The sequence below is a fragment of the Triplophysa rosa genome, linkage group LG9 (assembly GCF_024868665.1).
Source record: "Triplophysa rosa linkage group LG9, Trosa_1v2, whole genome shotgun sequence".
Classification (NCBI taxonomy): domain Eukaryota; kingdom Metazoa; phylum Chordata; class Actinopteri; order Cypriniformes; family Nemacheilidae; genus Triplophysa; species Triplophysa rosa.
The window spans coordinates 17656338-17680771 of NC_079898.1; the positions used below are offsets into that span (position 1 = coordinate 17656338).

General features: G+C 39.3%; 1 protein-coding gene across 4 annotated transcripts; it reads left to right on the plus strand.

Annotated features, from left to right (window-relative positions):
• The first annotated feature begins 996 nt into the window (after positions 1-996).
• Positions 997-24337, plus strand: ogdhl (oxoglutarate dehydrogenase L). 4 transcript variants are annotated; one of them, XM_057342400.1, is made up of 23 exons: positions 997-1276; positions 1683-1888; positions 2102-2269; positions 2875-2977; positions 5092-5207; positions 5434-5588; positions 9709-9855; positions 9941-10029; positions 10115-10296; positions 10416-10544; positions 10689-10868; positions 12045-12197; positions 12850-12952; positions 13452-13580; positions 17784-17934; positions 20085-20212; positions 20414-20592; positions 21044-21115; positions 21824-21949; positions 22686-22758; positions 22849-23012; positions 23137-23291; positions 23380-24337. In XM_057342400.1, the coding sequence occupies exons 2-23, from the start codon at positions 1685-1687 to the stop codon at positions 23501-23503; spliced, it is 3030 nt and encodes a 1009-aa protein (XP_057198383.1). In that variant the 5' UTR covers positions 997-1276; positions 1683-1684; the 3' UTR covers positions 23504-24337. The 4 variants fall into 4 exon arrangements, with proteins under 4 accessions (XP_057198383.1, XP_057198382.1, XP_057198381.1 ...); XM_057342399.1 differs by having other exon boundaries at positions 998-1217; positions 23380-24336; XM_057342398.1 differs by lacking the exon at positions 997-1276 and adding an exon at positions 1283-1398.
• Positions 24338-24434: the final 97 nt, after the last annotated feature.

Below are 24434 nucleotides of genomic sequence, written 5' to 3' on the forward strand. Positions count from 1 at the left end.
CATTTCACCACCTGTTGTCTTAGCGCTATAGTTTAATCATAATGCATATGATAGCGACTCATGTCATGATTGATGACAATGCTTTATTTTTCTGGTGGTTGGCCCCTAAGAGTGATGAAACTAGTTTTAAACTATTGAGGGGGAGGGAGGGTAATTAGCTCAGATTATATATTTCAGAAACATAAAGACCATCAATCGACAGAAATCACATGTTCAAGAGAATTCTGCACAATCCCTTAGAACATTAGGAAAGCCTAATTGTGTGAAATGATTAGGAATTAGATTGAATGGAAAATCTCAATGTTCTCATTAGGCCCTGGCACAAATCTATAGCCTGATGTCATTTCTATTTGTTATTGCACTCATTTTAAACCGTGGTTGCAAGTTTGTATACTTGTTTGTTGTTGCTGCTCTTCTCTGTTTGGCTGTTTTAAATGAATGTTAATCTAGTTTAACCCTATTATGAATCACAAATGCTGTGATGTCTGATACTGCATAACCCATATTATTGTGTATATGAGCACTCAGATAAATCCACAATCTTCATTGTTTTACCAGGTATTTCTTTGGCATGAATGTGAGACCGTAAATCTGTAATATTTTTTAAAATACAATTAATAAATGACAAAAAAAGGGAACTGAAGGAATGAACTAAATTGAAATTCTAATTCAACAGTTACAAAAGGATCTCAATAGTCAAACTCAAGTTTCGTGTGGACAACATTGTCCCTACTGTGTAGGGTAATTTTTTTTACCAGATTAGATTTATTGATTTTAATACTTCAAAATAATTAAGATGTAGGGGGAAACTTGGATAATTGAATCATATTAAGGTGAGCAGAATATTTCTGGTTTACCTGACACCCAGAGCACACACTTGCTCATGCATTATTTGTGCCCACAGTACAAGTAAATTGAATGTGTCCATTGGTGTTAAGTAGTTCATGTTATACCTGTATAACAGTACAACTGTACATTTAAACGATGATTAAAATAAGCAGTTACTTCAGATTCTGCGTTAACCTGTGCTGTGCTGTTCAGATCTCAAAATGGAAACACTGCAGTGCGCGTTCAACGCGTGTGGATTTGGATTATAGGGCGGATTTGACGCTGGTGAGATTATAGACAGGAGAGAACACGGCGTCCCAGAACCAGACGACAATGCGCTGTAAAACCAACAGCATCTGAAGTCCATTGGACCGTCTTTATAACTCAAGGTGACATTTATTTCTTATGACGATGCGGATGAGGTGAAGCAGGCGACTGCTAACATACGGTAACCTAGATGGATATCGCAGAAGAGCTGTAAACAAAACCGTGAAATCGATGCGTCTTTATGACTGTCCGGCGATACATTTGCATCGTGTAAATGTAACGGAAGCGATTGGATGGAGAGAGGTTTTTAAATCAATTTGTCAATGGAAAGCTAGACATGAAGGACAAGCTATGTTTAAACATTTTTCATAATTGTCGATACTTGAGGTATTTATATAGTTAGAGTCGTTATGTTTTGGCTATTTATAGGTTGATACAGAAATGTTAATAAAATAAGCACGTTATACTGGTGTGATTTGTCCCTGATATATCCGCTGACTACATAGCCTACAACTGGTTCCTCTAAACTTCTAAAAAGACTAAATGAGTTCCTACTTTGTTACTTTATTTCTTATCCATTTTTTCAGACATGAGTCAGTTGAGACACCTGGCTGTTGCTTTAAGAAGCAGTGGCCAATGGATGAGGGGGCACGTGGGGACAGGAAGGCGAGTTTTTGACCCACGTCGTAACTGTTCGTCCGGGGCTGCTGAGCCCTCATTGGCGGCCTGCAGCTCTAGCTATGTCGTGGAAATGTACTACGCTTGGCTGGAGGATCACAAAAATGTTCATGAGGTGCAGTGAACATCTACTAAAGGCACTGAAGCTCTGTATGTGTCCTTTTAGAGATCTAGTGTGCTTCCTATTATATCACTTTAGCATTGCTATTAATTTGTTATGTTACATTCTATAAATCTTTCTCCAAAAATAGCATCAAATGGCTATTGAAATTGAAAATAAACATAAAAATAAACATTTTTAAATAGGTTATGACTATTTTATCAACAGTCTTGGGATGCATACTTCCGTAACGCCCAGGCCAGCAGTCCAGAGGAAACAAAAGAGAAGCGCTTGTCCACACTTCTCCAAGGACGAACCATGTCCCAGACACCAGCCATGTCCCAAAAAGTGGTGGAGGATCATTTAGCTGTGCACACGCTTATAAGAGCCTATCAGGTAATAGAGCCTATGAGTGGTTCTGTATTAGATCTGATGCAGGTTTTATGCGCAAAATCTTTTTTGATCAAATAATCAACAAGAAGAATTTTTGATAAAAAATTGTACTCACTCAAATGTATTGGCATTCATGTTAAGGGGACTGTAACAAATCAAAAGGGACTGTAAATCTATACATTTTATAGTGTCCCACTTGATTAACCCCAGCCTAATTAGACTGGATGTGCTTCCTTTTGAAAATGAAAATATCAAAGAGATTATTTGAATCAAAACAGGTGGTAATATTTTCCCTGCTTCCTCAAATTAAATATTGAAGTATCACAGGGGTTTATTAAATTCTGTATTTTGGCAAAGACATTTATTATCTTCTCTTACCAGCCTGCTGGGGTTGTATGTTCAACTTGGTGTGAAATCCTGGGAGATTTTTAGTCCCGAGTTTTGTTGTTTCATGTTTGTGTGGGTCAGCTACTGTAGCAGTTAAGGAAATACACTTCCTGGTCTGGTTGTGCTTTGTTTATACAGTAAGTGTGTTGATAAGTGTTCCTTACTTCAGGTATGGAGATACCAAGTTAAATCATTTCTCATATGCATTTTAATCCCCGTAGGTACGTGGTCACCATGTGGCCCAGCTAGACCCTCTTGGCATCCTTACAGCAGATCGAAATTCCTTCAATCCCTCAGATTTGATCGCGTCGATTGACAAGCTTGGTGAGATATCCTTTCTGATATACAGAACAAATTCTGTATATCAAAGTATGTAGACCAATTATGTATGGTTAATGTAAAATTAAAAGAAAACTCAAATATTTTAGGAATCTGTCAAAAGCTTAAAACTAAACATTTTATTATAATTTATAAGGCAAAAAACAAACTGGAACAGCTAAAGAATCTTTATTCATGTTTTATACCCAAATTTGAGCCGGCGTATTCAACTGATAATGGTCGAATGAAATATCATTCAAATCTTGTAAAGCGGTAAATTAAAAATATATGGATAATAACAACTATATTTTAGAATTAGAAATACAACTGTGACTAAAGAACTTACACATACTGGTGGAATAACCATTACAGGAAAAAAATGATTGGGTGGTGGTCTAACAAATTTTTCAAGCACTTTATATTCATATTTTAATTCATAATTCTTATAAACACTCTCCTCCTATGTTAATATCTTTAGTGTCCTTCAGCTATAATTACACTGTTTCACTTAGAGAAGAATATTTATTCTAAAGACAAAAAAGCTGACTTGGTTCCGTGACTTTGAGGCTCATCCCTAAGAGTTTTTTGTTATTATCCTCTTATGTTAGCCACCCCCCTCTTCTGTAGCTCACACCACCATTCAATACGGTAACTGCTGAGAGATACACTTTCTTTGTATGGAAGCTCTCCTAATAATTGGTCACACAAAAAAAGATTGTGTCCTACAGACTTCCTCTAGTTTATTTTTGTCTTTGATTTTGTCTACACATACTGTATATTACACAGCCTATGACATTTTTGTCGTCAGATGTCAGCACAACAGCTCTCTACCCGATGTATAATGCAATTGGTGGCTGACCTTGTGGCCGCAATGTTTATACGTCACTGTAGCAACAAGACTGCACCCATCCGCTACATACATCTCCTTTTTAATTAAGAAAGGAAAATTAGATTGTTGTAGCTCTCAGAAAAAATCTTTCATTGCAAATTGAGGATATACAGCTATTACCATTTATCAAATAACAGTTTAAGAGCCCAACATTATTACAATGCTAAAAACCAAGTGTTAAATATTATAAATCGTCTTAATTTTCATCTGAAATAAAAGCTGGTCAAGTGCCGTTTCTGAGATGTTTCTATGTATAGTTCTTTAAATCAGTCGTTTCAGTTTTGCTTAGGGCCTTCGAAGTCCATTGGAAGTTGCTTTCCCAACCTCATAATCAGAGCTGATAGCACTTCATATTTTTTAAGGATCACGATTATTGTTATGAACTTTTGTAACGCTGCTTGTACCAGTGCTTTGGTTATTTGGTGACTCATATAGCAAGATTAAATTTGAGAGTGTGTATGTATGTGTGTGCATTTCTGGCTGTGTAGTCGTGTAAATGGTCAGCCAAACAATTCCTCATTCGGCCATTACAGATTCCCTGGTCTCAGACAGCGGCTAGAGGGAAGAGACAGAATCGCAAGCACAGGTTAATGTTATCTGAGATAAAGGCCCATAAATCTTCCCCTTTGCTCCTGTCGGGTCCTATTGCCTTTAGTGTCTGCAAAATAGAAGGATGTAGGACATGTTCTCATAACAGATCGAAAAAGAGAGAGTAATAGCCAGTGAGAAGATCTCTCAAAACATGCCTTTTTCGCTCAGTATACACTCATTGTGTGGGTCAGGTGGGGTTTTGTCATCGTTTTTACTTTAGCCTACACGCGGCTAATGAGGCCGTGTATTGAACCAGAAGGCACTTAATTTCGGTAAGATGTATCTTTCCATTCGCTGCCCTCTTTATCTGGGTTGTGGCTTTAATTACATTTGCACCTGTCTCCTCTTGTGTGTGCTCCTCTCTTGAGGAGACCCAGGGTTTCTGATAGACCTGTGTTATCTACAGGATGCATTACATATTGCATGGTTTTGTTTCTCTACATTAATGTTTGACACACTATGAAATGAGTTCTGAAATGAGCATTTTTCAAATAGTATTTTTGGATTTCTTAACGTCTGTGTTACCCCTTTTTAATATTCCCTTGTAGTAATTATTGTTTTAAATATAAAATCTTTATAATATCCAATCTTTGAATTGTTGCTGCTTTTATTTAATATTGATTTCGTCTTCAAACTTTAGGCTCCTATGGTTTGGATGAATCTGATCTGGATAAGACATTTCAGTTGCCACCAACCACGTTTATCGGGGGAAATGAAAGTACACTCCCACTGAGAGAAATCATACGCAGACTTGAGGTGGGTAAAGGTTACATGTGAGTTGAAGCACTCCATTCATCATTAGCTGGTTTTGTGCTTTGACTGATTCAGATGTGACATTCACTAATCTTAACATTCATTTATACTGAAAAGATGAGCTTTGATGAGCTTTGATGATTATGTTGACGTTTAATTATGCTTCAGTAATGCATTCATTAATGAATAAAAGAACAAATTTGCAATGAATTTGATTTGATTGTTTCAGATGTCTTACTGTGGTCATATTGGGGTGGAATTCATGTTCATCAACAATGTGGAGCAGTGCCAGTGGATACGACAGAAGTTTGAAAGTCCAGGAATCATGACGTTTTCTGACAGAGAGAAAAGAACGCTGCTGGCCAGGCTGGTTCGCTCAACAAGGTGACTGTTTAACTATATAAATACTATAATCTATTCCGAACAATAGTGTCTTGTATTCTTGTCAAAACTCTTTTAAACTGCATGGACAAGGTTATATAAGAGTGAAAGTGTATTTAAAATGGATATAAATGAATATATACTATATATATAGTGAGGGAAATAATTATTTGATCCCCTACTGATTTTGTAAGTTTGCCTGCTTACAAAGAAATGAAGGGTCTATCAATTATATGGTAGGTTTATTTTAACTGATAGAAACCGAATATCAACAAAAAAATCAGGGTCATACAAGGTTATAAATTGATTTTCACTTCAGTCAGTGAAATAAGTATTTGATCCCCTACCAACCAGCAAGAATTCTGGCTCCAAAGATTGGATATGTGCCTATATGGACCGCAGATTAGTCCTGTCACTTTAAAGGGAACCCGGTGTATAGAGAGATGTATGGCTTAATGCGTTGTAATACTGGCATTTGTCGTTAGAAACACATCAAATATTTTCAGCTCTTAAAAAACCCCTAAATGTAATACTCATTTTAACCTAAGGAGGCCGCCATATTCATTTTCGATGACGTAAACTGGTTGCACGCACAGCTAGGCAGCCAAACTAAACACCGACACATCAGTTCTTCAGTAAATATAAGGTTCTGTAGGATAATATATATATATGTGTGTGTGTAACAATGTTCACAGCAAGGAAGAAGGAGGAGGGAACCGGCGAACGTTGAACAACAGCTCCCTCACGGTCGACTGCCGGTCACACATAATAAAACAAAATGTAAAGTCCAGGCCTGGTTCTCTCTAGTCCTTTACTGTTGTCGCTCCTCCTTTTATATAATGCTAAAAGAAGAAAGAAAATAAAGACGCTATTTGGTGTATTTTCCTACATTTTAATATTGTTTGTCAGAAACAACACAAACATGCATATTAATAACCAAAATCATTTCGAATTTATCATATACAAGATGTTTTAGCCATTATACAATGCATTTTATCCAGATTTTGACTTTTTGATGTTGATTTATCAACATCAGTAGCCTAACATTATTGTCTTCTCTCCCTCGGCCATTAGCTGACGGGGGCTAATATTCACGTGTGCTCTAATACAGAATAAATAACTAAACCGCAAGCATTATTACTGTGTTTATCAGTATATTCTCATAATGTATAAAGTATACGATATGGTGGATGCTAATGTCTTAAATAGTCTTAAATGTCTCAAAGGCGGTAGTTTAAAGCTATGATTTAATGCACGCTCACCTTGAACAAACGTTCAAGGTGAGCGTGAACAACGTTTTACACTATAACGTTTGTGATATTACAATACAATGTATAATATAATCTAAAATAAAACAGTATACAATATTCGTTAATGTTCCTGTAGGAGCTTGTTCTGTTGACAGACAGAGGCTTCAATTCTGCGAGTAGGCTACAGTTTGCAAAACTGTGCGAACGGATTGCGAAAGCGTGGGCACAGATTAAGAATTTGTGGGTACAGATTTCAAAAACTGAGTGGACGGTTTACAAAACAGAGAGCACGGATTGTAAACTCGTGGGTACAGTTTATTAATCCGAGAGCACGGTTTTGAATGTGGGAACAGTTTTAGAATCTGTGAGTACGGATTTTTAAACTGAGGGAAAGAATTACAAAACTGTGGCCACGGATTTGCGGGTCTTGTTTTTTTTTTCTCCGAGGGGTGACCAGACGGGCTCCGTAAACGTCTAATACTGAACGTGTTCTTCTTTTATGGCTGGCAGGCTGGCTTGTGTCAAGAGGACATACCGCCACCTACTGTACCTGTGTGTTTGTATATCTGATCTTATGTTTTACGTGTCATATTTTACTGTTATATATAGAAAACGTGTGTGCTTCGCTGTTGCGAAAGAGAACAGGTTTAGGTCGCAACCATTTGACATCACGGATTCTGACGCAAAAAAAATGGCGGCCTCCAAGTAAAAATATTTTTTCAAAGTTTATGAATACTGTGACAGTTATGTGTTTTTTTATTTCACAAATATAAAGTCAATGCCATTGTTCATAAAGAAAGCCATACATCGCTCTATACCCAGGGATCCTTTTAAGAAAGTACTCCTAAGTCAGCTTGTTATGTATATAAAAGATGCCTGCCAACAGAATCTGTATCTTCCATTTCAACCTCTTCACCACCATGGTCAAGACCAAATAGGTTTCAAAGGATGTCAGGGACAAGATTGTAGACATGCACAAAAGGGACAAGATTGTAGACGTGCACAAACCTTGAATAGGCAACAGACAGAAGCTTGGTGAGGAGACAACTGTTGGTGTGATTATTTGGAAATAGAAGAAATACAAAATAACTATCAATTGCCCTTGGTCTGGAGCTCCCTGCAAGATTTCCACTATGGAGTAAAGATTAGATTCAACTTTATTGTCATTGCACATGTACGGTACAAGTACAAGGCAACGAAATGTGACCTCTGCATTTAACCCATCCAGAGAGTAGTGAACACACGCACAGCAAGTGGTGAACACACGTACACCCGGAGCAGTGCCTTGCTCAAGGGCACCTCAGTTGTTTCCCACCGGCCCTGGGAATCGAACCGGCAACCTTCTGGTCACGAGTCCGACTCTCTAACCATTAGGCCACAACTGTCCCCAAAGATGATTATGAGAAAGGTTAAAGATCAGCCCAGAACTACACGGAAGAAGCTTGTTAATGATTTCAAGACAGTTGGGACCACAGTTAGCAAGCAAACCATTGGTAACGCGCTATGCCACAATAGATTGAAAACCTGAAGCACCCGCAAGGTCCTCCTGCACAAGAAGGCCCGCCTGGCTCATCTGAAGTTAGACAATGAACATCAAGATGATTCAGAAAAGGTTTGGAGAAAGTGATGTGAGACCAAAATTGACCCCTTTTTTTGGAGGGAGAGAAATGCTGACATTGACCCCAAGAACACCATCCCTAAAGAGAAGCACAGTGTTGGAAACATTATGCTTTAGGGCTTTTTCTCTGCTACGGGCACAGGATGACTTCACCGCATTGAGGGGCTGAGGGACGGGCCCATGTACCGTAAAATCTTGGACGAGAACCTCCTCCCCTTAACTAGGTCACTGAAGATGGGTCATGGATGAGCCTTTAACATGACAAAGACCCAAAACATATTGCCAAGACAACCAAAGAGTGGTGTAAGGAGAAGCACATTAAATGTCCTAGCCAGTCTCTAGACCCTAGTCCTATAGAACCTGTGTGAAGGAGGCTAAAACTCCAATTTGCTGAGCGACAGCCAAGAAACCTTAAAGATTGACAGAGGAGTGGACTAAATGTATCCAGACACATGTGCAAACCTGGTGACCAACTATCAGAAATGTCTAACCTCTGTGCTTGCCAACAAGGGTTTCTCCACCAAGTACAAAGTTATGTTTTGCCCGGGGATCAAATACTTATTTCACTGACTGAAATGCAAATCAATTTATAACCTTTATATAAAATTTTACCCCTGTTTTTTTTAATATTTTGTCTCTATCAGTTAAAATAAACCTACCATAAAAATGATAGACCCTTCATTTCTTTGTAAGCAGGCAAACGTACAAAATCAGCAGGGGATCAAATAATTATTTCCCTCACTGTTTATATACAGTATATAATATATATTATTTAATGTAATGGTTTATATACAGTGTACTGTATGCACATATATGTAAAGGTGATAATGGAGGATGTTAGCTTTTGCTTATATACGAAGATAGAGATAGAAGATTATCTTTAGACAAAGCCTCAAACACACAAACAGTACAAACAAAATCATTTTAAGATCCTATTTAAAATACCAATTGCATTTGGGATAAAGGTCTTTTTATACTTGGCCCTTTTTACTAAAGGTTCTTTTACCGTCTGCCAGAGGGAAGTAACCGGAAAGAACCGTACATGGGATGAGAAGAGTCTCCCACAATAACAGAAACTTGATGAAAATTCTTTCATCACATTGACCCACCTTCATGTCATTCTGTCTTCTGCAGAACACAGAAGATATTTTGAACAACATTTGTAACCAAACATTGGCCCCCATTGACATCCAATTTATGGATACAAAACCAGTGAGACATTTCTCAGAATATCTTTTTTTGTGAAACGTTCTAGGTTTGAGGACTTTCTGGCTCGTAAATGGTCTTCAGAGAAACGCTTTGGTTTGGAAGGCTGTGAGGTCCTCATCCCTGCCCTGAAGATGATCATTGACAAGTCCAGTGAAGCTGGTATAGAAAGTGTAATTATGGGCATGCCTCACAGGTACCAATAAACCAGGTTCATTCAATATTACTCTATCTTTAAGAATTTAGCTCAGCAGTAACAACACAACCTCTTACTCACGCAGGGGTCGACTAAACGTTCTGGCCAATGTGGTGCGCAAAGATCTAGATCAGATTTTTTGCCAGTTTGATCCCAAACTTGAGGCCGCAGATGAGATATTATATCATTTGTTTTGATGAAAGCTGCTTTTGTTTATTCTTCTATTTTGTTCTTCTAATGTACGTTTAACGTTTTGCACAGGGTTCAGGAGATGTGAAATATCACTTGGGGATGTATCATGAACGGATCAACAGGGAAACAGATAAGAATATCATTTTGTCTCTGATGGCTAACCCCTCTCACCTGGAGGCAGTGGATCCTGTTGTTCAGGGCAAGACCAAGGCAGAGCAGTTCTACAGCGGAGACACTGAAGGAAGGAGGGTAATATCTTAAAAATAACTCCATACTATTGCTACTGTATGAGTGTTGGATGAATGCAAACCAATTACGCCAGACATTTCTATTTTAAATTGTAAATCACCTGCATTTGTGTCTCCCAGGTGATGTCCATCCTAATGCACGGTGATGCTGCGTTCGCGGGTCAGGGAGTCGTCTACGAAACCTTCCACCTCAGTGAACTCCCTTCTTATTCCACACATGGCACAATCCATGTTGTGGTCAATAATCAGGTGAACATCAGACATCCCATTTTCCCATCAGAATTGACTGAAGAAGTTTAAGCTTGTAGAGATTAGGATGTGTTTTTGCTCAAACACGTAACCCCTGACCTTTCTGTATGCTTTAGATTGATGTATGTTATCTGTTGTTACCAGATTGGATTCACTACAGATCCCCGAATGGCACGTTCCTCTCCCTACCCGACAGACGTGGCTCGTGTGGTCAACGCACCAATCTTCCATGTCAACGCTGACGATCCAGAGGCAGTGATGTATGTGTGCAGGGTTGCTGCAGAATGGAGGAACACATTCAATAAGGATGTGGTAATAGACCTGGTAAATACTGTGAAGACACATCCATGCTAAAAAAAACAATAGAAACCCTGACAGAAATTCTAATGGTTTCCATTAAAATACCATTATGAACCATTAGCTTTTTCCATTAAAACTGTTACAAAATTCATTTTTGTAGTTTGTTTTGGGCATTATTACAACATCCCACCAATAGAATCAATCACAAACCAGTAGACACCATTATTTACATTTACATTTATTCATTTGGCAGACGTTTTTATCCAAAGCGACTTACAAGTAGGAGAGCAAATAACATTTTGTCAACACGCTAAACAGTACTGTTAGTTTACAAGTACAATTCTAATTATAACCATTATATCCATTACATTTTCTAAACAACATCACTAAATAAATATCACTAAAAGTACAGTAACTAAATAAATCACAGCTGTAGTGCTTGAGTACAAAACTAAAGTCACCTTATCCTGGTTGCAGAAGCATGATGCGTTATATTGTTTTCAGACCCCCTGGGGGTTAGTGAAGGTACTGCAGGGGGTCTGTGGATCATTATGGAAAACGTATATAACTAAAATATATGAATTAATATGTGACACTGGATCACAAAACCAGTCTTAAGTAGCACGGGAACATTTTTAGTAAAAGACAAAAATACATTGTGTGGGTCAAAATTATCGATTTTTCTTTTATGCCAAAAATCATTAGGATATTAAGTAAAGATCATGTTCCATGAAGATATTTTGTAAATTTCCTACCTTAAATTTATAAAAACTTTATTTTTGTGAGTGGATGGTCTGCCACAGTGCCCCTGATTAACAACTTCAAAGGCAATTTTCTCAATATTTAGATTTTTTTGCGCTCTCAGATTCCAGAGTTTTAAACGGTTGTATCTCAGCCAGATATTGTCCTATTCTAACAACTCATATATCTATAGAAAGTTTATTTATTCAGCTTTCAGATTATGTAAAAATTTCAATTTCAAAAAATTTCTCAAAAATCTCAAAAAATTGACCCATAAGACTGGTTTTGTTGTCCAGGGTCAGATATATCATAATGCATTTACATTGTATTACATCCAATATTTAACAATATTTCATTTAAAAATGTCTAAATGTAATTTGTTTATTTGATATTTTTGGTTGAAAAATTGCACCCATGTAGCTGTATTGTGTATACTGATAGTGCTTGTTTATTGTTTAGGTTTGTTATCGGCGATTTGGGCACAACGAGATGGATGAGCCCATGTTTACGCAGCCCCTCATGTACAAGCAGATCCGCAAACAGGAACATGTGCTCAAGAAGTACGCCGACAAGCTCATCTCCGAGGGGGTTGTGACACTGCAAGAGTTTGAGGTTTGTGTACTAAGAAAATCGGATTATTGAATCATTAAGGAAAATGTCCACATGTCCCCACTGTGCAAAATGAAAAGTCCACCTGGAGTCACTCCCACGATTCATCCTGATTGACCTCTTTAACCATCTTTTCCGCAGCTGTTGATTTCCTGGGCTATTAGGAAATGATGCATTTCCTGTTCAGTTTGTACATTGTTTCCTGACAATTGATGGAGGTTGTGTTCTCAGATGTTCAGCCAGTGTCTTTTCGCTCTGGTGATGACACGTTTCATACTTCACCTATTGACCCAAGCTCTCATTCCCCAGGCTTTCAGCTCCCCCCAACCAGCCTCAGATTTGTGTCGCCGTAGAAACCACAATCCTCGGACCGAACCATCCCTCCAGTGCGGATGGCTGACACCTCGTCTCGCACAGCGACAGCTCGTTTTATTTACAACTGCAGCCTTGTCACTCTTCACTCGCTGACATCGCTCAGGGGATTTCACTCCGAGAATAAATTGTGACTTGAATCTCGCTATTTTCTCTACGCCGTAGCACATAGGTGCCATGAATCATTAATTAATAATTTGTCACAAATGTGTCACGCGTCTGAGTTTTTGATGAAGATGGTGGTTGGTGGGCTTTGGCTGTACTACTGTGAATTGTTTTTCAGGAGGAAGTTGCTAAATATGACAAGATCTGTGAGGAAGCGTACACAAGCTCCAAAGATGAGAAGATTCTACACATACGCCACTGGCTTGACTCACCGTGGCCAGGTAAATTATGAAGACCACTTAAACTGTGGTTGGCCAGAGGGTCGTAAGTGAACACAAAGTGCTTAATATGAATAAAAATGTCCTTTTGTGAGTGAATCAAATAGAGTTGGTTGCCAGTTAGCATTAATTCACCCTCATGGGATTCAAAACCTGTATATGACTCTTTCTTCTGTGGAACACAAAAGAAGATATTTTGAGAAATGTCTCAGTAGTTTTGTGTCCATACAATGGAAGTCAATGGGGTCTATGTTTTTTGCATACTAGCGATCCTCAAAATATCTTCTTTGTGTTCTGATTTGGAATGACAAGAGTGTGAGTAATAGATAATTTATTTTTTATTTTTGTGAACTTTCCCTTCAAGTCACCAATAATGCAGTTTCATTGCTGGTAAATTAACTGTGTAATATTTTACATCCTGATAGTCTTTTCAGTCAAATTTTACTGTAAGGTGCATTTAAACCTTATTTCTGGTCTTTTGTGTGTGTACTTCCTCTTTAAGACTTCTTTACACCAGAAGGAGAGCCAAAGAGCATGAGCTGTCCCTCCACTGGTCTAAATGAAGAGGTGCTCAGACACATTGGTGAGGTTGCCAGTTCAGTCCCTTTAAAGGACATTGCCATTCACAGTGGTGAGTTTATCATACTTAGCATTTAATTTACATAAATAAATCACATTTATTTAATGTATTCATGTTGTCTCCCATCAATAATTTTCAACAATCTCAGATTTTAAAGTGTGATCTTTTTTATTATAGCTTTAACAACTGGAAGGTGTGGTATAGTGGGGAAAATGGTTTGGTCAGGTAACTAAAAGATTGTGGGGTTATTAAAGGTCCAGTGTGTAGTTTTCGGGAGGCTCTATTGACAGATATGCAATATAATATACAAAACTTTAACTATAACTAGAAGTGTATAAAGACCTTACATAATGATGCGTTATGTTTTTATTATCGTAGAATGAGCTATTTCTGTCATGAAACGCACAGGGGAACAACCCAATTGCAGGCAGCGAGGATTAAGGGGTTAACAATACAGATTTTATATTAAACAAAAACACAAAACAAAGACCCGCGATGGGGTGAAAACAACTCAACAGGATAATAATACAAACAACAGGACGTAGACTAACTGACACTAAACTAAGCTAAACATTACTAGACAAACTAAACTAAACACTTACTAAGACTGACGGGACAATCCAAACAGGAACACGAGCATGGGGGAGACAGGTAAGCACAGGATACACCAAACATGGAACGCCACAAAAGACACCATATACAATGACCGAGCAACAAGACAATGAAACATGAGGGCATTTTAAAGGGAAGACAAATGAAAGGTAATCAAAGAGGGCAGGTGGGAAACATTAGACAAGGCAGGGAGGCAATACATGAAACGAGAGGGGCGGGGCCAATGACAAGACACGAGAAAGCACATGAGATGTAAAAACGTAAACAACTCATGGCTTTCTCACATAAAACAAGGGATCCTGCCGTGATTCTGCTACAAGATCAAGAAAGACATGACAAGATGGGGCAGAATCATGACAGAACCCCCACCTTAAGGAGCGATATCCTGACGCTCCTCAAGGTGACAAACAGGACAAGACAGACTGTGACAATGACAAGAACCAAACAAACATGGTGAACATGACAAGGGGCAGACAAGCAAGGATAACACTTGGGTTGGGGTGGGTCAACAAAAACAACAAACATGGGAGGGGGGTGGGGCAAAACAAGGGTTCGTGGGAGGCAGTCCAAAGGAGCCGGGACTCGGGGGAACAGTCCTAGTCCCCGAGGGCGCCTGAGGGCGCGGAGTTCTGGGGGATTTAGGGGCGGAAGTCCTGGGGGGAACCGCCGACTGGAACGTCGGCGGGACAAGGCTGGGCTCCAGCTGGAAGGCCGGCCGCACAAGGCTGGGAGCCGATTGCATTGCCGGCTGGGAGGCCGGCCGAGTTGCCGGCTGGAACACCGGCTGGAAAGCCGTTTGCCCTGGACGCCAGACTGGACACTGGCTGCACCGGACTGGACACCGGCTGGGTCACCAGCTGGGTCACCGGCTGGGACGCCGGCTGGGTCACCGGCTGGGACGTCGGCTGCTGCACCACCTGGGAGGGACCCCGTGCTGCCCGCCGTTGCCTCTTCTTCAGCAGAGCCACCCGTCTGGTGGTCGGCTGTAGGAAGGAGGTGAAGGGCACGACAGGCTCGGGGTTGGAGGCCTCTGCCGAGGACCTCCAGGACTCTCGTCTCCCCTGCTTGCCACAGAGGCTGGCTGAAGGCGAGGCAGCAGGGGGTGAGGCGGTGCTTGGCGCAGGGGGTGCTGAGTCCCCCAGGGTGAGAGTGCCTACTACGCAGTCCTCCAGAATGTCCACCAAACCGGAACGAGAGGAGTCTCGACAACAGCTGGGAGAGGGGCCTCGAACAGTTGTGGGAACGGCTTATAGACCCACTCCTCCCGCTCCGGAAAAGATGGAGGTTCGTCCATCCCGGCCAACAGGTAGGCACTCACCAGCACCTCGGGGACGGAAGCCCTCCTGGCCTCGACCTCCCGAGCATAGTCCCGTATGGGACGGTGGCCTTGGGCTGGGAATGGGCCACCTCCAGCATGGGTCTGTGAGGCTATGGCCTTCCACCACTCCGGGTTGGAAGTACACGGCCACCGCCTCACGTCTGTGCTGCCTGCTGGGTTCTCTTGTGGTTCGGTCATTCTGTCATGAACTTGAGGAGAAGAACCCAATTGCAGGCAGCGTTGGACAACAAACTTTAATAATAAAATATAAAACACAAAACAAAGGCCCACTAGGGGGTAAAACAATAATGACAAAGGGAATAATCAAGTACACAACAAGAACACAGACTAACTAGATGAATACAACACTAGACAAATAACTACACTTACTGGACTTGAATTACTTGACTCTTAGTAACGATCACAGGCAAAACAATACTCTCTGTATCAGAGACATGTCACAACAAACACAAGCACACCACACACAATGACCGAACACAGGACAATGAAACATGAAGACTATTTAAAGGGGAGCAAATCAAGAGGGAACAGGTGCGGGACATGAACTAATTAACATGAACAATTAACAATTTCGAGACGAAAGGGCGGGAACAGAGACGCCACACCGGAGAGAGAGGGAATGTGGAAGGCCGAAACTTCTCTCTCCACATAAAACAAGGGATCCTGTCGTGATTCTGCCACAAGATCAAGAAAGACATGACAAGATGAGGCAGAATCACAACATATTTCTATCTACATACAAAGCCGGTTGCCCCTTACAAGGAATTCACCATGTTGTTTCTACAGTATCTCTAGTCTAAACGGACAAACTGCTCTACAGAGCACATTTCGTAAACATGTTATCTCCTTTGGCAAAGAAGCGAACATGTGATGACATCCTAGTTCTGTGCAGTCACAGTAGTGTTTTGAAAGGGAGGGGTGGAGTGAGCTGTTGGTTGCAATTAGCAGATTCGCCACTAGATGCCACTAAAATCTCCACATTGCACCTTTAAATCCTGCAAAAGCAAACTTCCTGTACTCACAACATGTACCCTTGGACATTTATTTGTAGGTTTATCTGAGGGCAACATGTCAACTAAATTGAAAGTTATTAAATATTTTGTCTTTTATCTGGACAGAAGTGAAAAAAATCGACCAATGCAGTATAAAGGTGCATTCAGACCGCCTGTGTGCCGCAAGTCTCTTTCTATGAGGTCATTAGAAGGCGTTCCTAGCTTTGGTTGCTCTAGTAACATTTATAAACAAACCTTGCAGTAACTGACGGGAGATGGATGACGTGAGCTCCCCTGCTTAACTCCTATTGGTAGTCGCTCCCGAAAGTCGCTCATCATTTACATAAAGTTGAGCAAATCTCAACTTTGTCACGTCGCTAGACACACCCACTTCCTGTCACCAATGGTCACTGTCGCTGGTGCTCTCCATTGAAATGAATGACATCACCTCACTTTGTCGCTGGGTGACGCTGGCGGTCTGAACGGGGTATAATCCATTATCGAAGAACAGATATACAAATATCTCTCAAATAGATATTTATTTTGTTTTAAATTACTTATGCATGAAGCATAAAACCTCTTTGGCAATAGGCTAGAAAAATTAACTTATTTCCTAATAACCTTAGTTTAAATGTTTTTTTGCTTCCTAAGTAAATATATCTTCTTTCAATTAAGGATGATCTTGTTTCGATGCTTTCTGGGACAAATATGCTGATTAGAAAAACCATTATTTTGCAGCACAGACCACGTTAGGTTAAGGATACACTAGTTCATCAACCGCACATATCTAAAGTAATGTTAAGCTGTGACCACTAGGGATAAACACTGGAAGCTGACATCAAAGCATTGCGAGATGATGGTGGTAATGGTGTGGAACATCAGCAAAGCCCTGACAAATGATGCGTACGCTTCTGTGGTATAGGAATGTCTCATTGCTCCATGGGTCATCATTTTCTTTCACTAAACAGCAGACACAAGTGAGCTATAGTGGATTGATGAAGTAGCACTAAGGGACCATTGCACTTAAGGAGTCGACTTCAATCTGGTAGCCTTAAATTCTGCCAAATCACCGTAACCAGCTAAACTCTTTGTTGCCTGCTTTTAAGCACAACTGCCTCCGAGCATCAAACCGGTCCACCGGCACACGCACTTCCCTGACACAGAGCGGTGCTTTACTTCAATGGGAAATTGTGTTTAAGAACTGCCAGAACTGATTGTGGCTTTACTTTGTACTGTAGCTTTTCGCTCTACTGTTTATTGTTTTCCTCGTTTAATTTTCCTAATGACTGTTTAGGATTTTCCTCCTTTCAGGCTTGTCACGGATCCTTCGCGGCCGTGCTGATATGGTTGCCAAGCGCTCGGTGGACTGGGCTCTGGCAGAGTACATGACCTTTGGCTCTTTGCTAAAGGATGGTATTCATGTGAGACTCAGTGGACAAGATGTAGAAAGAGGAACATTTAGGTAAGACTTAGTTTTAACTGTTGGATTTCAGTTGTTGAAAATAGACAGGTTTATATTTTCTGCCTCATGGCTCTGTTAAAACGGTAAACTTTCCTCTCATTGACAAATGACGTCATTTTGAGAAGGGGGAGACAAGACCACATGGTGCCGTCATGGTATTGCTTCCGAAGGAAACCCATTTGATGGCACTCCACAGAACAGACACAGAATCCAGAGTCTGTTCACTTTTGTCTTGTGTAAAGGAGTTTTGGCAGGCTGTTTTGTTTTGTCAGTACTGAGACATCAGCATTCTCCTTTCGCGGCTGAATTTATCACACCACACATGGCATTATTTACTCGTTCGATTTACCATTCCGTCTCTGGATTTTTCCTCAATGGGTTCCGCTGGAGCGTTATATGCATTGTTTAGAATACAGCGAAGCTTTGATAGAGCATATTGAAGCTAAAATGAGCAAAAAGACATCAACACAGTAGTGTCTGTGGGTTATGAGCCTATTTATTGAAGTGGGTTGTCTGCCGGTGGATGTCTTTTTTTCTATCTCACGCGAAGGCTAGAGGAGTGAACATATTGCTGTTCCTCAGTCTGCTGGTTCTGCTTGTTACTTAGGGAGTTAATGGCTATGAGTAATTGATTCAGTCGGCTGTGTTTGGGAATGCACTAAGTACTGTGCTCTGGTCCCATGATTGATGAAACTGACACACAGCTGATGCACCGAAGAAACTATTTACTCCCAAGATTCTCTGTGTTTCCAGAGCTGCCCACCAGGGACAAGACAACGAGCCACTTTTGATTTACAATTGTTATTAAATGAGCATAACAGACAGACCCTGATTAGCCCGAGCACTTTCCTTATGGCTAAATTCATTTCACAGCATTATCTACAGAAGCAGCGGAGCTCATATTTGTCAGTTCTAAAGTACCTTCTTAATAGTTATGTAATATATATATATATATATATATGTACACATTGGAATTGGAGACAGCCAGAGGACATCATTAGTGTGATTTTTAAGGGACTTTAAAGTTCAGACATTCGCGGTGGGTTAGATGGCTGGTTTGCACATCGCATCAGAGTAACCCAGCAAATCGTATTACATCTCCTGTCTGAAATCCCAGAACTTCATTTCAGCTGCTGCTCATGATCTCTTACAATGATAGAAAATAATAAACTGTTCTGAGGTTTGATAATACAGAATTATAAATAAATAAAAGACAATTGTCAAACATGAATAATAAAGTAGATAATAAATAAAACAAAATAAATAAAGTTTACCCAAGTCTCTTATTTACGCATCCCGATTTTATTCTTGTATCATTTTTTTTGCTATTTGTGAGGATTTCAATATGGTATTTGGAATTTTAACACACACTGTGTAATTTTAACACATTAAATGTAATTTGTGTTGATTGTGTGTTAAATAAGCAAAAGGGACAACACAAGGTGCAGTTAAAAGTAACACAAATTGTGTTGTCCTTAGTTCACCCAAAAATGAATTGTGATTTTAAACCTGTATGACTTTTTGCCTGGTGACTGTTTTTCTTTTGAAGAACACAAAAGAAGATATTTTGAAGAATGTTGTTAACCAGACAACTGCGGCACCCATTCACTTGCATTGGTTTTGTTTCCATATAATAGAAGTGAATGGGTGCCACCGCTGTTCGGTTACCAACTTTCTTCAAAATGTCTTCTTTTGTGTTCTTCAAAAGAAAAAATGTCATACCGGTTTGAAATGACAAGAGGGTGAGTGAATGATGACAGATTTTTTGGGTGAACTACCAAACACATGTGTTCAGATACGTAGGCACATCATGAGGATGAGTAACTACATCAACTATTTCTTTAAGATGACTACAATTCTGCTTCCTGAATTTACAATATTTTAAACATTAAACATAGGCCTACAGTGTGCCCTTTATTTACTTTTGTAGGGTTCAATCTGCATAAAGGAAATGGTTTTGTTTGAACTCGCTGTGTTCCTGCAAAAAAGTCCTCCACATATTATTAGCATCCTTGCGAAATAAAAGCCATGAAAGAGAAATTGAGCGATAAAGCTGTAATCTTGTTATTGAATGAAATGCTAATGAATGCACTTGTTACACATTTTCCCCTGATGTGTGCTTTGTGCGGTTTGTGGCCTTATCATTGCAGTCACCGTCACCACGTCTTGCATGATCAAGAAGTTGATAAACGCTTCTGTGTTCCAATGAACCATCTGTGGGAGAACCAGGCTCTCTACACAGTGTGCAACAGCTCCCTGTCTGAGTATGGGGTTTTGGGTAAGAAGCACCTGTGCTCAATTTGCATGTTTATCAATCAGTGCATGGAAATATCCCAATTATTCCCCGCTTCTGATATCGCTAACATTATATAAACGTCTCAATATACCCATAAACATTCATTTATCCCTTTTACAAGATCCACATGCATAATTATTTCCATGCAGTGTTATTGTTTGCGTATTTTCTGATTTGCATTAGGTTTTGAGCTTGGCTTTGCCATGGCTAATCCTAATGCCCTGGTGTGCTGGGAAGCTCAGTTCGGTGACTTTCATAACACAGCCCAGTGCATCATAGACCAGTTCATCTCTGCAGGCCAGGCCAAGTGGGTCCGACACAATGGCATTGTGTTACTGTTGCCCCACGGGATGGAGGGAATGGTAAATAAGTTAGATATTAGCATATCAATATGAATGTCTTATAATACAAATTTACAATAAGTATACATTAGCAGTATATTTGATCTAATTATGGAACTGAACTAATTGTGTAACCTGTTTCCATGAGACAGCAGTATAAATATAATGTACTATTTAAACACTCAGCTGTTTCTGCCTTTGCCCTATTAAGCCGTATCAGTAAAGAGATGTTATTTTAAGAGTCTGTTATGTAGCTCATAATAGTCAATTGAAACTAATTTCCTGCTGTGTAAGCACAGGGTAAGTTTTCATGTTGTTATTTCAAACCTCCCTTACTCCTTAAGCACAAGATTGCTGTGCAGTACTGCGATCATTAATGATGACTCAAGTTTTGTCTGAGCCAATAAATGAGGTTATAATCCTTTGATAGACGTGCTCTCATTAGCGCTGGTGTGTTTGCACTAATGAGCAGGGTCCGGAGCACTCTTCAGCGCGGCCCGAACGCTTCCTGCAGATGAGCAAGGATGACCCTGATTGCTATCCGGTGAGTGGCCTTTCCTGCTATGCCTTGATGGCCACGGGGAGTTTGAAATATACGCACTTCACTTCAACCTTCTGATTGCCAATTTGTTTGATGCTTAATATAGTCCTTGTTAATACTACCTTTTAGTCCAGTAGTAGTATGTCATTCTGGCGAGGTATTAGGGTTAAACGCATTCAGCAGACTAGAATGATACTAATTATTACTCTGATCAGTGTATACAACGAGCAGTCATTAAACAAACTGACTAAACCAACATGACTTAAAGGGACAGTTCACAAAAACATCTGTCTTCATTTACTCCCCCTCAACCATAGTAGGAAAAATGACTTTCCTACATTCTTCAAAATATCTTCTTTTGTGTTCAACGGAACAAAGAAGTTTATACAGATTTGGAACAACTCGAGGGTTTGTAAATGAAGACAGAATTTTCATTTCATCAACAATTACTTTGTGTTGGTAAAAATGTATGAATATCTTGTATTCTAATATAATATGATGTATGTTTTACAATATGTAATTTGTTATCACTTTATGTAAACAGAGGTGTCATTGCTGAAATAGCACATAATTATGTGGATTTATTTAGAGTTGCTAATGACTGTTGTATTAAACCTCTGCAATACACGTTTTTGTTTATTTTTTAATTTGGCACATTTTTGACAGGAGATTAATAGATCATTTTAATGAGCTAGGTTTACTTCATTTAAGGAATTCACTGGAGACTTTGAGGTCCAACAGCTCTATGACTGTAATTGGATTGTGGTCAATTGCTCAACACCTGCCAACTACTTCCATGTGCTAAGAAGGCAAATCTTACTACCTTTTAGAAAGCCGGTAAGTGTAATTTTGACATATACAGTATATGCAAAATTATTTAGTTTAGATCTATAATGTAAACATTGTTCTTGTCCTTATAATTTAGTATAGACCACTTCACAAGATGTAAACAATTTTTTTATTGTTTTTTGTATTATCTTACATTAATAGTAAAATCTTCAAAATATTCGTTCAACATCTTGACAGGTTCTGTTGGTTGTATTTTGTTCAAATATTTGTGTAGCGTTAAAATACTTAAACACAAAGTTCTGGACCAGCTTTATGCGTATCTTCTGAAATGGTCTATATTATTTGTCACATTGATTTCTAACTTCTAGCTATTTGTGGATTTACACCTATGGGCAATTTCATGTCATTTATGCTCTGGTTAAAATCGGATGGCTTTATGGCAGTTTGCATTCATTTTAGAAACTTAGAGTTGAGGTGTGATGTAAAAGTTTGAAGTATCTTCCTGCACGCTTTTGGTTCTGTGCCACCACAATTGTCTAAAGTGATTCCCTGTTGGAGATAAATACAGTGGTTTGTGGAGCATGAGAAAATGTCTTCCTGAGCAAATGAAACTGTTAGCGTCTGGGGATGATTTTGTTTGTTATGTATGAAAGTGCTCTTAATTTATTGTTTCGCTTGGATTCACAGCTGTCTTTATTATATTTGTATAATCCCTTAGACTGAAGTTTTAACGTTTTCCAAGTTCAAAGCACTTGACTAACAACATTTTTCTAATCATATTCAGCTGATCATTTTCACACCAAAGTCCTTATTGAGGCTCCCTGAAGCCCGCTCTAGTTTTGATGAGATGACCACAGGTACAAAAAAATTTGATAAAACACATTCAAGACTTTTTCCAGCTTTTGCAGTCTCCAAAAAATCAGACCTACACAATTTCTGTATGGCAGGTACAAAGTTCCAAAGAATAATTCCAGATGATGGTCCTGCATCCAGAAACCCAGGAAAGGTCAAACGTATCATCTTCTGCACTGGAAAAGTCTACTATGAGCTGACTAAGGAAAGAAAACAGTTAAACATAGAGGAGGATGTTGCAATTATCCGACTGGAACAGGTTGCTGCTGTCTTTAAATAAAAGCATAGAAGCATAGAAGAACCATGAGACATGAATTTATTACTTGTACATGTGACAATGTTTACAGCTTTTTGAAAATAAAATACTTTTTTATTTCTCCTAGATTTCACCATTTCCTTTTGACCTCATCAAAGATGAAGTTGAGCGGTACAGTAATGCTGAACTCGTATGGTGTCAAGAGGAGCACAAGAACATGGGCTACTATGACTATGTAAGGCCACGCTTCCTCACCGTGCTGTCTAACAAGAATCCAGTATGGTCAGTGTTATGATTCAGTTTTCCAGCTATTGGATTGGTGAAACCAACAGAAACCTGTTCACATCTTTTGCATCAAACTCACTCCTAGGTATGTTGGCCGTGACCCTGCTGCAGCCCCTGCCACCGGAAACAAGTTTACTCATGTAGCTGAGCTGAAGAGGTTCATCGACACTGCCTTTAACCTGGAGGCATTCAAGGGCAGAAGCTTTTAATGTATAATGGGAGATGTTAACATTATAATTGAAGTGAATATGATACAGGTCATGCTATCAACGCACAATATTAGATAAGGTATAAGGTAAGTCTTCAAGAGGTTTCTATATGCAAAAGCACACAGAATACATAACTGTAAGCACAGGGCAGAAGATTTGTGTGCTGATCAGTCAAAGTTGTTCTCAGTAGAAATGCTTTATTTGTGTTAAGTAATACTTGCTCTTTATTTTTTTCTTATTTGTCTTCCGTAACTGTCACGCTTGGCTTCATCCTGAGACATCAAACAGATGGCATGTAGACAAATAACAATATTCTCTGCGGCAGGGGCAATATTCTCTGTAGCTTTTACAAAATATGTTTCCTTTTAAGACTTTATGGTTCTTGTAGCATTTAAGACTTGTGAGAAATCTTTAATGTTGATGTCTTTGACAGCGAAACTTTAAAAGGCTATACACAGAAATGAAAAAACAAGTCACAAAACCACAATAATAAGCGATGTATAGCACTAAAATATGGTTTTACTTTCTCATGGCCATAGTGTAATGAACTGTGGTGAACATAACTAAAACGATATTGCCACTCTCGAGGATTTTACTTACAGTATATTGTACTGTAAACTAGACCTGTAGGCTGTGTGCCTACGTGTGATGATGACACATGCAATAGTGAACTTACGTTTTTAATATAAGATAATTTAATACAGTATTTCAGATTTTGGTTTAGCACTTTATTAGACAATTCTCATAAGAGAGAAGAGAAACAATAATTCAAGGTGATTAACTGTGATGTGTGATGTATGTGTCTTATAACCTGGCAATAAACAAACTACATACAAACTATGTTTGGTTATTATCATTTACTACTTATGCACAAAATCCACTTAACCGCACCCTAATAGAAATGTTGCTATTGACTCAGTGCGCATGCTCA

Bases quoted from the DNA above. Each gene is read 5' to 3' on its own strand.
- ogdhl (XM_057342398.1), top strand. The intron at 12,198-12,849 runs GTTTGTGTACTA...ATTGTTTTTCAG, and splicing joins TGACACTGCAAGAGTTTGAG to GAGGAAGTTGCTAAATATGA. The intron at 21,116-21,823 runs GTGAGTGGCCTT...ACTTCATTTAAG, and splicing joins ATGACCCTGATTGCTATCCG to GAATTCACTGGAGACTTTGA.